Source organism: Labrus bergylta, chromosome 19, assembly GCF_963930695.1.
Source record: "Labrus bergylta chromosome 19, fLabBer1.1, whole genome shotgun sequence".
NCBI classification, from domain to species: domain Eukaryota; kingdom Metazoa; phylum Chordata; class Actinopteri; order Labriformes; family Labridae; genus Labrus; species Labrus bergylta.
In genome coordinates this window covers 18,032,799-18,045,533 of record NC_089213.1, presented here as the reverse complement: position 1 = coordinate 18,045,533, position 12,735 = coordinate 18,032,799, and the positions used below count along the sequence as shown (strand labels likewise).

General features: G+C 40.2%; 1 protein-coding gene across 2 annotated transcripts; it reads right to left on the bottom strand.

The window, feature by feature from the left end:
• Positions 1 to 1,777: 1,777 nt before the first annotated feature.
• On the bottom strand, positions 1,778 to 12,123 carry LOC109982405 (peptidase M20 domain-containing protein 2). 2 transcript variants are annotated; one of them, XR_002277918.3, is made up of 8 exons: positions 11,619 to 12,123; positions 10,323 to 10,471; positions 9,837 to 9,979; positions 9,602 to 9,756; positions 9,393 to 9,528; positions 8,842 to 8,949; positions 8,240 to 8,465; positions 1,778 to 6,329 (listed from the first exon to the last, which is right to left on the bottom strand). XR_002277918.3 is itself a non-coding variant. In XM_020631592.3 (7 exons), the coding sequence occupies exons 1-7, from the start codon at positions 12,024 to 12,026 to the stop codon at positions 8,296 to 8,298; spliced, it is 1,269 nt and encodes a 422-aa protein (XP_020487248.1). In that variant the 5' UTR covers positions 12,027 to 12,123; the 3' UTR covers positions 6,967 to 8,295. The 2 variants fall into 2 exon arrangements, 1 of the variants encoding a protein (XP_020487248.1); XM_020631592.3 differs by lacking the exon at positions 1,778 to 6,329 and having other exon boundaries at positions 6,967 to 8,465.
• Between the last annotated feature and the right edge of the window lie 612 nt (positions 12,124 to 12,735).

Genomic DNA, 12,735 nt, shown 5'->3' with positions numbered 1-12,735 from the left:
CGATTGGACGCGCAGGTGCTGACAGGCATTGACCGGGCAATCGAGGCTACTTGAACCTTAAAAGTTAGCTGGTCATCAATCATGACACCCAGGTTCTCAGCAGACTTTGTGGGCATGAGTTTGGTTGTTCCAAGCTGGATATTGATCTGTGGTTGCATAGAGGGACTAGTTGGGATGACAATGAGCTCAGTCTTTGAAAGATTGAATTGAAGGTGCCGTTCATTCATCCATTTAGAGATATCAGCAAGGCATGATGAGATTCTTGCAGAGACTGTAACATCGTCTGGCGGGAATGACAGGAAGAGCTGGGTATCGTCAGCATAGCAATGGTATGAGATGCCATGAGAGCGGATTATTGAACCGAGTGAGCTTGTGTATATGGAGAAGAGAAGGGGACCAAGCACTGACCCTTGAGGTACCCCTGTGGATAAGCTGTGCGCTTTGGACACTTCTCCCTTCCACGACACTCTAAAGGATTGCCCAGAGAGGTAGGACACGAACCAGCAGAGGGCAGATCCTGAGATGCCAAGTTCAGAGAGCGTGGACAGGAGGATTTGATGGTTGACTGTGTCAAAGGCAGCAGACAGGTCTAGCAGTAATAGAACTGAGGACTGACCCGCAGCTCTGGCAGCTCGTAGCGATTCTGTTACTGACAGTAGTGCAGTTTCAGTAGAGTGGCCCCGCTTAAAGCCTGACTGATTTGGGTCAAACAGATCGTTTCTGGACAGGAACTCAAAGACTTGCTGAAAGACTGTGCGCTCAAGTATTTTTGACAGAAAGGGCAGAAGAGAAATCGGTCTGTAGTTTTCAACCTGGGCTGGGTTTAGTGTGGATTTTTTGGGTATTCATTGTGTTTATAAAATGTGACTTACTTTGACATTTGAAACGTTTCTTGCCCTGTGTTTTTGAACCTGTTTGACTTTAGTGTTTCAAAAAGTAGCTGTAGAATTTCCTTGGAGCTAAATCCCCCCAGGAGAAGTTGTCGCAACAAGTGTCATCCCCGTTCTTGCTACATTCTTGACTGTTTTTTAATTTTAATTTTAATTTTTTAATTAGACAACCATACCCCATTTCAAGTGAGTTCAAGAGCTGTTTCTATGCAAATTATTTTATGTTGGTTAAGTAAGAGTGACACAAATATGAAAACATACAAATGACTGGTGATGCTTGGGTTCTGTCAGCATTATTAAAAGCCTGCTCCTTGATTTTATACCATCAAACTCTCAAATGACGGAATGTATATAAAAATAATGAAAATAACAAAAACTGCATCTTAAATCAGTGCTAACCATAGCTTTAATGTCTATTGTATCCATCTCAGCACAATCTCCCAACAGCACCCTTTCCAAATGACAATTACACGGCACCTGCTTCACACTGAGTCTGTGGGTTCTATTTGTGTCACTTCCCTCTTCATCCTCCTGCTGGGTAAAAGACTTGTTAGGAGGACAGCTAAATGACTATAAGCAGCAACAGGAAAACATAGGCTATTGATGCAGCCTGTTCCAAATGCTCAGACCATTACATCCCTCCACAGAGACACAAATACACACAAAGACAACACATGGCAGGGACACTAAATCAAAAATGAATTTACACAAAGCAATTAGTTGCTTTGTAGGAGAGACTGTATGGTGCACAAATATTACACATACAGCAATAATCTTTGGTGTGATGTCTTTGAAGATATGCACTTTGAAAACACTTGACTAACACAGCTGTGATAGTTGCTGATGACAGCAGGACACATTACTATACAACAACTTTAGTCTGTAGGTATTTTATAATCCTTGCAAATGGCATGACAGTCCATAAGCAAGAAACCGTTTATTTGTGATTCAAAATTCAACACAAACAGAAACACATTATACAGAATGGATGATTATCAGCTGTAGCAGACATACATGTTTTGTTTTACAAAAATCATGAAATTAATATACATAGTCTTCATATTTAGAGCAAATATGATTTAAAAGGTGTTTGTACATTTATTGTACAAAATGCAAAAAAAAAAGTATCGTGTACACAAATGAAAGTGTATACGTGTGTTTGATCTTACATATTAAAAAACAGAGTAACAGGTGAGCAATAACCAGGTTGAATCAGACCATTTTTACATCTCAGTTGCTATGGACAGTTTATGCGAGATGCACAAACAGAGGGAGCCAAACGAGAACAAGGTAAATCATTCCATTTTCGATCTATGCCATAATTGCAGAGGCCACAATGTTCACTGTGCGCATTGTTAGGTTTAGCTGTCCTCAGAAATGATCGAAAGATCACTTTCTTTTATATGCATCAGAGAGGGTGTTTACAATGTTGGTGAGATTTCATTTGTCATAACTATCTGGCAAACACTTTCACTTTAAGATTTACCCAGATAACTGACTAAAGACCTATGATTTATGAATTTAAGGGTTAAATTATGAGGGTTCCTCACTTCACATGTCATTCACTACTATGTTGATTACAGCTGTTGAGTGTTATTTTAAAGTCTAAAATTAAACTTTTCCATGAAATGGAGTACAAATGTAAACCAGTTGACATGCATAATCAAATCTTTACAAGCAGCTTTAAGACGTGCTTTAAGCTTTCAGGAACAGTTTTAAATTGTAACATAATCATTGACAAACAAAAAATCATATTCTCCATGCAGTGTTTGTCCACTCAAATAAATGTTTTCTTCAATTTCTTGAATGGTTTATTTTTGCTTATGTCAGCTAAATCCAGGTTAATAGTTGTATCCTTGTAGATGAAGAAAGTGGAGCTCAGACAAGTTCTCTATATTCTGGCCAATAAACTTGAAGATGGACTCATTCAATTTAATTTCAGATTCTATCAAGAAACTAACTTGCTTCAGGCTGGTATTTCTTAATGTAGTTAGTTACTGATAATTAACTGAGTCTTTCCACATAAGTCTTGTTTAGATCGGGTTATCAGCTTGATAAATTCAATAAAACCCTCCCTGAGACAAAACTTTCTGCAACACTAAATAAGGAAGGCCATTCTAACAAAGCAAAGGTCACCTCAGCATCCAGAGAGATCATGTGACCTAGGACGTGTTGATTATTGATAACAACACGTGTCATTCATATCTGTTGATAGATAACAGTTATTGCGTTCTGGCACATTCAGAGGGATTTCAGGGTTTATTCTAATTTGTTATTGGATTTGAATTGCATTACTTCATCATAACTATGCATTTGAATCATTTCAAGTAATCATAAAAGAACACAAAATGAAAACACTATCCATAAACTATATGAGATGGACAAATCATTCCCCGCCAGTCTCAATGTCATATTTCTTTTTGTTTTGTTGTTTTGATTAGGAGCCCCCTGGCGACAGAATTCATAAACTGTGCGTTCAAACCAGGCTTTCCCAACCTTGGGGTCACAACTCCTCGTGGGTTTACGTGGAATACCAATGGGGTCGTTTAAAATTTTGATTTGTTTATCCAAAAAAAAAATATATATATATATATATATATATATATATATATATATATATATATATATATATATATTGTATATTGGATACATTTAACATGGGCTGCTGTGGGCCAGTGTCAAAACAAGAAACTAGCTCTGTCTGTCATCCATTGTGCAGAAATGTCCTCCCAGCCTTCCTTCCTCTGTCATCTATATTACACACCTAAAAGCCTAAATGTGGTCTCAACAAATGTTTACTTGCAACACAGTAGAACAGCTATTGCATGATTGAAAACACATTTTTTTTTACCTAAACACTGTTTGTGTTTTTGGAGGTCTGGGGTCACCAGAGTTTAGTGAAGTCAAAGTGGGGTCACGAGCCAGCGAGGTTGGGAACCACTCGTTTAAACAGTTAGGATAAGAAGATTTTAATGTTGCCTCTGCTTTGTTACTTTATAAAGCTAAAAATGATACCATAACACTTATCAGATACCTAACGATACAATACGCCGGAGGTGATGCTGCTTTCAGAGAAAAGCTGTTTATTTCTGCATGACTCATGTCTGACAGAATAGTTTAGAACACAATTTTAACACAATTCAAAATGTCTGAACACGATTTTGTTCCTCATGATAAATGAGGGTGAAGCCCTGTTCAGGCTGCCTGTTCAAGGCGCCATATTTATACCCCAGTGACGCCTCTCCTTTGATATCACTGTACTGCGAATGGGGGGATGAAGGGATCCCACCCGGCACAATCAAAAACTGAAAAGTGCTTTAGCAAGTGTTTCAGTGTGTGTGTGATTTATTTTAACAAAAGCGAGTCAGTGTTTTCTTTGCATTGAATAGTGCGTTTGCGTTTGTGTGTTCTCTGGCACCGAGAGATGCAGAGACAGACCGATTCCTTGACGAGTCCAAGGAAACTTTTAGAAGTTTTGTCTGTTTGTAAGGATTAGGATGAGCTGTAAACAGTTGATTCACTCTCTGTGACGTGACAGTTTTGTTGGCTTGTAGTCTAACAATAGTGTGCGTAGTCCGTATCTTAAAAACATCGTCAACAAGGGGCGGGCTCAGGGCAAATCTACCTGCAGGATGTAGGCTGTTGACCAAATCACAAGTTGGAAATCGTACCAGGGATATGCCCAGGTTGCATGCAGCTCACAGAAAATTTAAAAACAGTATATATTGTTTTTCTGGGGGCAGATCCGTGATGACAAAGTATCTGAAGTTTACACTTAAACGTTAAGTTAGGCTGACCATATTTTCAAACCTCCAAATTGGGACACTTTAATTTTAACGCACAAACCCACAACGTCCTGGCACACTCACCAGGACACCTCTCATCCACTCAGTCCAACCAGGTCAGAGATATAGGACTCTGACCTGGATAGGGAATGTTACAAAAAGAGTTTTGTCCCCTTGGCTATTGAAGCACTTATCAAACTCCCACATTGACTGTTGTATTGGCTGCTATCCTTGACTAACATGCTTACCCATATAAATACATGTGTATCCATGTACCAACTGTACAAGCTGTGACAATAGATTTCCTGCTGGGGGACAATATGGTATATGTGTTGTATCAACCCATAGATTGGTGACCTGCAATGGTCACTCAAGGTGGTAGGTAAAGGTTTCCTCCTGAGCAGTTTGTTCAAGCTGGTTGTAACCAGCGTTTGCCGCACTGAAGTAGGACGCAACAGTGCTACTTCAAGCCTGTACCCACTGTTTGTATTCGCTTGTTTTAATATGGCTTTGTATGTCCACATTTCCAATGTTGACATTGCGAAAAGCATATTCACTGCCTCTTTGGAAAACGCTGACTTCCTTTTTAGTTTCACAGCGAGCCTACGGACCTGTGAATATGATTAGATGTGTTTAATGAGCAGCAGCCTCAACCCCGAGGATAATTGACACTCAACAGACACATCAGTATTGAGCTTTGACTCACAGTGCATTAGTGATGTTTTTCTACTGGTTAGAACAGCAACAGCCTTGGCAACGACATTGATTGACATATATAGAGACAGAACAGTTTTGCAAGCATGGTGCATTGTTGTGGTTGGTTCAAACTGGGACAGGGAATGTTTAATCCCGGGACATATTAGTGTTTTATAGACATTTGTGGGGACTCGAGACGTGGAGCTTGAAATCAGGACGGTCCCGGTCAAATCGAGACATATAGTCACCCTTTGTAAAGTGTCCTTATTAGTCTGTCGACTCGGTAGAAGACGCATTTTCCTCAGCCGGCGTAAAAATGACCTGGAAACAGTGTTAGACTCTCAAGTGTCTGTAGAGGAAATCAAAGGGTGGATGCAAAATTCGGCAGTGTAGAAATTCTGTCTGGGATATTTTAAATTGTCTTGGGAGTCGCATGCAATTCTAAGCAGGGAAGCATTTATCAGCATAACACCGGCATTGAGGAAATGTATTTCTCAATTGGATGAACAGGAGGGGGAAAAGACGTTCATGCTCTGATGGAATAAAACAACTCCATAAATAAAATGTTGTCTGCCTTTCTTTTGTAAGGGTGGTGGTCTCCTCGGGGTGTTGGTCCCCAAAACCAAATTAGCACAGGAAACACTGCAGAGTATCTTAGCGGAAAGACACATAAAGTAAACGTCCTACTTAGTCAGTGGGGCAGGTTATGATGTTAGTGGGTGGTCAGGGCCAGGACAAAGTGGCTCCAGCTGCCACAGTACAAGACTTGAATTTAAGGGGATAAAGTTCTGCCAATTATGAGCGCTAATACCCCCGTGCAGGAACTTGTAATTTTGGTGAGCGATAGGAGGCTCGGAGCCAAGAGAGTTGAATCAGTAATCCACGTTACAGAGCCTGGCAGAGATTTAACAGCTGGCCATCTGCCTCCTCTTCAGACCCCCGGGGGGCACAGCGGTGCCTGCATGACGAACGGGAACAAAGAAAACTCAACTGATGATGTCAACATCCACCAATCTGCATTCAGCAATATTCAAAAGACTGAAATATCTGGATTTTATTTCTGAGGGTGATGATAGAGCAGCCTACAGACTTTGAGTTTTATCCACATCTCAGATATTAAAGTTTGTGATCTTTTTTGGACTCTGTATAAAGTTTTAAAAGTCTTTATGTGGACTACGGTTCTTCGCTTCTTGGTGAAAGTATATTGTGTTTATGAGGGAAAATATGTGATTGCAAATAGCAGATATGATCATGTATCCTCATTACATGGCCCCGGTTAATCTGGCCATTGGTGCTGGTTGGAGATTTTCCAGACCCAGGAAGATTGAGGATGACAGTTTGTCCAGCATCCTGCATGCTGCGTGGTCGTCTCTGCTCCTGTGAGCTGGATTATCTGTTTTCATTTATCATCTCTCTGCGGAAGCCCCCCATTCACTTCCTCTCTGCCTTTTAGTAAGGATGGCTCATGCTCTGCTGGAGGTTACACGTGCATTATGAGCAAATAATGGATATTAATTTATATTGGCAATCGCCAAATCAAAAGTACAGACATCTTTGTAAACACTCATTAAAAGATCATCATGCAGTCAAACAGGTGCTGTCAGTAACGTTTTATGCATTTGAGTCACATCTTCGAGGTTTCATGGTGAAATGAAATCTTCTGATTGAACTAAAATGTTTAATTACATGCATGAATATTCACTTTAATCTCATTCATGGACCTGTTTCTACTTTTCCACTTCTCCATCTGTTGTAACTCTTCTCATCTTCACCTCCACATATTAAAACGTGATGACTCAGAATCAGTGTCAAGATTTATTTTTTTGTTGAAGGCAAAAAACATGACGTACTTTTGGAAATCAGATTCTGTTGCGGAGCTTGGGATCATCTGACATGTTGGAGTGAAATCTGTGTGATCAGAAGATGAAAGACAGTCTCTCTTTCTCTCTCTCTTTTTCTAATAATAATATGCTGAATAAACACGAAAGTTAAGGTAAAGATCTATTCTTTGAGCTGGCCTGCAGAGGATTGATAGTTTTATTTTCTCCCATTGGGTTCTCTGCTTGTTATCAACAAGGTGGTCTTAATGTTTAATGACAGGCCACCTCTAGTGCATTTTAAAGCTGTTGTCTTCTCTTGAACTTTTTCAATCACAGGAATACAGTTTTAATGCAATACTGCCCCCCAGAGGATGTTTGTAAAACTGCATGAAGAGGCCTGTTACTGTCACTCTAAAATATTATAATTACTGGGTTACAAGGGCAAATGAAATGGACCTAATGGGTTTTTAGGTGTCATCTCCCCTGCATTTTCAGTTTGAAGTAAACTGATTTCCAGCTACACTTCATTTCCTCCATACAGTATGTATTCATTTATATTTATTTAACCAGGAGAAAAGGCCATCGTGATTTCCGACACTATCCACTTTCCCGTCTCTACAATAAATGTCCAAAAAGCCCAAAAATGAATCTGTGACAATCCGTGTAGTCCAGAATAGACATAAAAGAGCCAGCAACCAGTCTGTATTTAGATTCAACAGAGAGGCAGGATTTGATTCTTAAATAAAAACCAGTTTCAGTTTGAACTTTTTTACCGACTGCTGAATATGAGGAGTATGAGAGACTTATCCATTAAAAAAACACAAAGACATGTGAAGCTCGTAACAGACTCAATCTGAGATCCCTGAGACGTGAAGATGGAAGAAATATTTAAGAAATCATTGCTGAAAACAACGAGTACTTTGGGGTGAGTGTTCACATGTTGTGGTGTACTTGTATTTGGTCTATTTAATTAGTCATGATGTACATATTACAAATGAACAGTTCATAAAGCAGTAATGAATAATCATGCCCGCTTTCACAATCATACCAATCAGAACTTTGATTTTCCCTGCATCCTATCGATTGAGCAGCTCCTCATCCTCCTCATGTCTGCTCCGTGTGCCCTCCTCTCAGTGTCCTCTCCTCCTTCTCTTTGGCCTCAGTGAACTCCTGCTTCACCCTCTGCAGCAGCTCGGGTCGCAGCAGCACATCCAGAGCCGTCATGGCCAGAGCCTTCGCCGTCCGCAGGGTGAAGAACTGAGCTCTGTCATCGCCTGAAACAAACACAGAAGAAACAGGAAAGGCTAAGCTGAGTGAGGAGACTACAACAGGACTGTGAGACGGGAGCTCCTGCAGGGTTCACTTTCTGTATGTTTTAAAAATGATTTTATTCTTCATATTTCCAAAGTTTCAGCCTCTTAGAAGAAGAGACCATTTTTAGGTGAATGTGGATTATATTAAGCTCAATGAGATTTTATTTTACTAGTAATTAGACAAATACAACGGCTAAACTTACCATACACACCTTCACACCTTCATGAGAGAAGCAGCCAGCAGGGCGAGGGTTACAGTATTACAAAGACTCAAGCTGTTTTCATTATTTATAAAGAAGGAGAATTAAACAGAACCAGGATCATGAGCTTGTCTCACCAGAGGCCACGGTGTACTCCTCTGTGTGGTTCAGAGCCTTAGAGCCGATGTAGAAGTACGGATGGATCCCAGGAACAACAAACGTCACGTTTCCAAAGTCTGTGGAGCCTGAAGACAGGAGAGACGGTCACAGTTTATCCTCCTCTTCAACCAGTTTAAATAAGTCTCAGAGCTCCCCAAAACATGTGTGTGAAGTTTCTTGTTCTAAATCCACTCTGATCCTGTATTTGATCATGCCTATAAACCCCTCCATGTCAGCCCTGCTCAGAACAGGCTGTTTCTGTGTCTGTACCTTTAAATATGTAAATGAGCTGTTTCTGACCACGCCCCTCTCTGCATCTGAGCTCATGCTGGACTCTGTGATCTTGAACCTCGGTTGAACAATGGTTAAGATGAACCTCAGACATGTAGACGTTTTTACCCTGACACCCTGATTCTATTTTCCTTTCTGTGGCTTGTTAAGACATGGATGAGGAACAAGGAAGGAGGGGGCTCTACAATCTTAAAGCGCATTGGCTCATTTTTTTTTTCTTTTTTTAAATGAGTCTCACCAGAAGCGTTGTTCAGGACTTCTTCATCCGTGGTGAACTCCATCCCCAAAGCCTTTCCATTGTTCTCGTACAAATCCTCCAGAGTTTTATTCCTCAATATGTTGTCAAAAGCATTTTTCGAATACTCCACTTCAACCTGAGGAGGACAAAAAGAGTTAAACGTCTGCACAAACTGCAGATCTCCCTTCATGTTTTGAATTGTTTTATACCCGACATCCAGTGGCCTCAGCAGCTGCTCTGAAACACCCCTCAGCTTTGGATTTCAGGAGAAGAAGCTCGGCCCGGGATGGAGTCCTCAGATAGTACTCCAGCTGAGTGAAGGCAGGGATGATGTTGGGTTTCTCTCCTCCGTGCTTTATGATACCTGAATGACACAGTTAAACCAGAGCTCAGTGAACTCCTCAGAGAAACACACCTGAGGACACAGACTCATCATGTGTTCACCGTGAACTCTCCAGTCCGGCTTCATCTGCTGTCTGAGCACAGACAGACTGTTGTAGCACAGCACTGCCGCGTCCAGAGCATTCACTCCCTCCCAGGGGTAGGCCGAGGCGTGAGACGCCTTCCCGTGATACTTTATAATGACGCTGGAGGAAAAACACACACGACAGAAAAGATCCATACAACCCATGTTTTAATCATGACACAGTAAGAGCATCAAAAGAAAGACTAAAGAGCAAGGCATCATGGTCAAGTACCCAAACAAACATGAGGCAAATGTGTAAGGGAGGAATTAATGCATCAAACGTTGAAAGCAAACTCCTGAACACTGTCTAAATTGCACAAAAACATTGGCAACGTTTCACTTCAATGTGTTGCAGAAGTTTGTGAATTAAAAACAAATCCCATGCATAAATATCCTGCATTTACAAATTAGCACCAAACAAACATAAACACTAGAAAATATTGAACTATTTCTTTAAAACTTACTCATGTTCAGCCACTAGGGGGAGATAGGGAGCGTCATCCTGCAGGGGGTGAGCCATGAACACTACGTCCATGTTATCAAAAGCCCCCTCATTTAACAGGTCTATTTTCCCTCCACCATCCTCCTCAGCTGGAGTCCCCAGAACTGTCACCTGTGGACATAATCATTACGATTAAAATATTTTATTTATAGAAGATCAGTAAACAACGGACCAGGAGGCTATCTGTTTGCTTACTTGTCGAGATGTTTTTTCATCTACTGAACACTTAATTCATGAGTTTGTAACTATTCAGAATTTATTTCCCCCTGGGGATTAATTACCTTTTACTGATTCTGACTTTGTTTCCTTTACTTTGCTTTGTATTCATGGAACTCTTTAAAGTGTCATTGAGTATTTTGAAATACATTTTGTATTACTAAAGTGTAATTAACCTGCAAAAACTAAAACTTTGCAAGTGTTTGTCTTTGTGTACACGATCTACAAAATATTACAACTAGTGATGTCTAATTATGAATTTTTAAAACCGGATTAATGGCTAATTTAAAAAAGTTAATCATAATTTATCACGTATTTAATCGTGTGATTGAAATTTCATTATTTTGTACTAAAAATAAAAATTGTTAGGCTTTTATTTTGAATGTTTGTACTGTCTTAGGCTGAGAGTACTTTACCTGTTGTTCTGAATTCAACCCTGCTTTTATTTTGAAATAAAGTCAGGACACTCTTGCAGATTGAAAGTTATTACATCAACTTTACCACAGATCTTTACCGATCAAAAACTAAATTGATGTCATAAGGGCGGATTTTACATTTGACTCATCAGCTGAGCTGTCAGAGAGTTTTTTTTTAAAGTGAAAAGACATTCAAAGATGCAGCAGTGCCTTCAGATGTGACTTGCAAATGCGTCGTCTTCCCTGTCCAACAAAGCATCCATCCAGTGCATCCTTTGATTCACTGCGCATCAACTCAAACGAGCTGGTGGACTCTGGAACTTTTAAATGTTAGTAATTGGTCAAAATATTTTCATGATTGACCACATTGAGTTTTTGACAGGTGAAGCATGTATTTTAAATGTTGATAATAACCACTGTCAATCACGTTTCTTTAACTGTGGGAAGGAACAATCGTGATAAAAATTCAATTAATTGTGCAACACAAAAGGGGACTGTTTCCTGAGGGAATAAATCAGACTTCTGAACAGTCAACCAGAGAAGTCACCCCCTGCTGGTTATAAGTCAGAAAGCAGATACTGAGTGTTACACCTGTCCCTGGTCTCCCCCTCTGAACCAGTCCTCACCTTGACCTGTACTGGGAGGTCCTGGGTGTTCTCCAGCACATCTTTGAACCCCACAGCCGCAGCAGCTCCGACCTCAGCTATCAGGTTGTGTCCACACGCGTGTCCGATCCCCGGCAGGGCGTCGTACTCGCACAGGAAGCCCACGTTGACCACGTGACCGTGATTGCTGCCCGCAGGTGTCCATGTGGCTCTAAAAGCGGTGGGAAGCTTGAAGTGAGCGTCGACCTTCCAGCCTGTTTCCTGAGTGAAGAACTCCACCAGCCTGTCATGAGACTTGTGCTCCTGATATGCGAGCTCTGCACAGCTCCAGATGTCCTCACTGAGTCTGCGCAGCTTCACTGTCGAGTCATCGATACAACTGCTCAGTCTCTGTTTCACATCCTGCAGCTCATCACAACTTAAAGACATCTTCTTTTACTTTAAGTGGTGAAGATTTCACGGGTTAGTGATGACAACAAGACGTAGAGGTCCTAAGTGTACTGACTTGTCACGTGACATCGTTTTTTTTATTGGTACAAACTTTATTGAGCGAGGTTCAGTGTTACATTCACAGTTTAAAGAGTGACTAATGTTAACTAGCGTCTGTGGTTGTCATAGTTACAGCAGATGTTGAAGACGGAATATGTCCTAATGATGATTTTTTTTCCATATCTAATATATATATATATATATATATATATATATATATATATATATATATATATATATATATATATATATATAGTATTTTTGACCTTACAATTCAAAACATAGAGGCATTTGTTAGGAAACTTTAAACTTTTCAACCTTCAACGTCTATTGTAACTATGACAACCACAGACGCCAGTCACCAGATAACATGGTCACTCTTTAACCCATAACACCGGGCATAGAAAGGTAAAATATTCACTCAAGTTTATTGATTTAAAGTAGGAGCTGGATGAAATCTGATTCACAATACTGTGGACGTGTTCTGTTATGTTTAACAAATCATTAAAGTTTTGTTTTTTTTTGCATTCGTTTTGCACAATAACCGTTTTATAACCCAAAAGTATGAACAAAAAGGAAAAGATGAACAGTGCCTTGTATCTGTCACTAACAAAAGAAAGACACAATTAAAAAAAGGAAAATATTCAAC

What these genes read in the sequence shown, in the direction of transcription:
- LOC109982405 (XM_020631592.3), bottom strand. Translation starts at nt 12,026, where the DNA reads ATGTCTTTAAGTTGTGATGAGCTGCAGGATGTGAAACAGAGACTGAGC. An exon ending in CTGAGGCCACTGGATGTCGG is followed by an intron (nt 9,529 to 9,601) that starts GTATAAAACAAT and finishes TGTCCTCCTCAG; the next exon opens with GTTGAAGTGGAGTATTCGAA. An exon ending in GGAGTACACCGTGGCCTCTG is followed by an intron (nt 8,466 to 8,841) that starts GTGAGACAAGCT and finishes TGTTTGTTTCAG; the next exon opens with GCGATGACAGAGCTCAGTTC.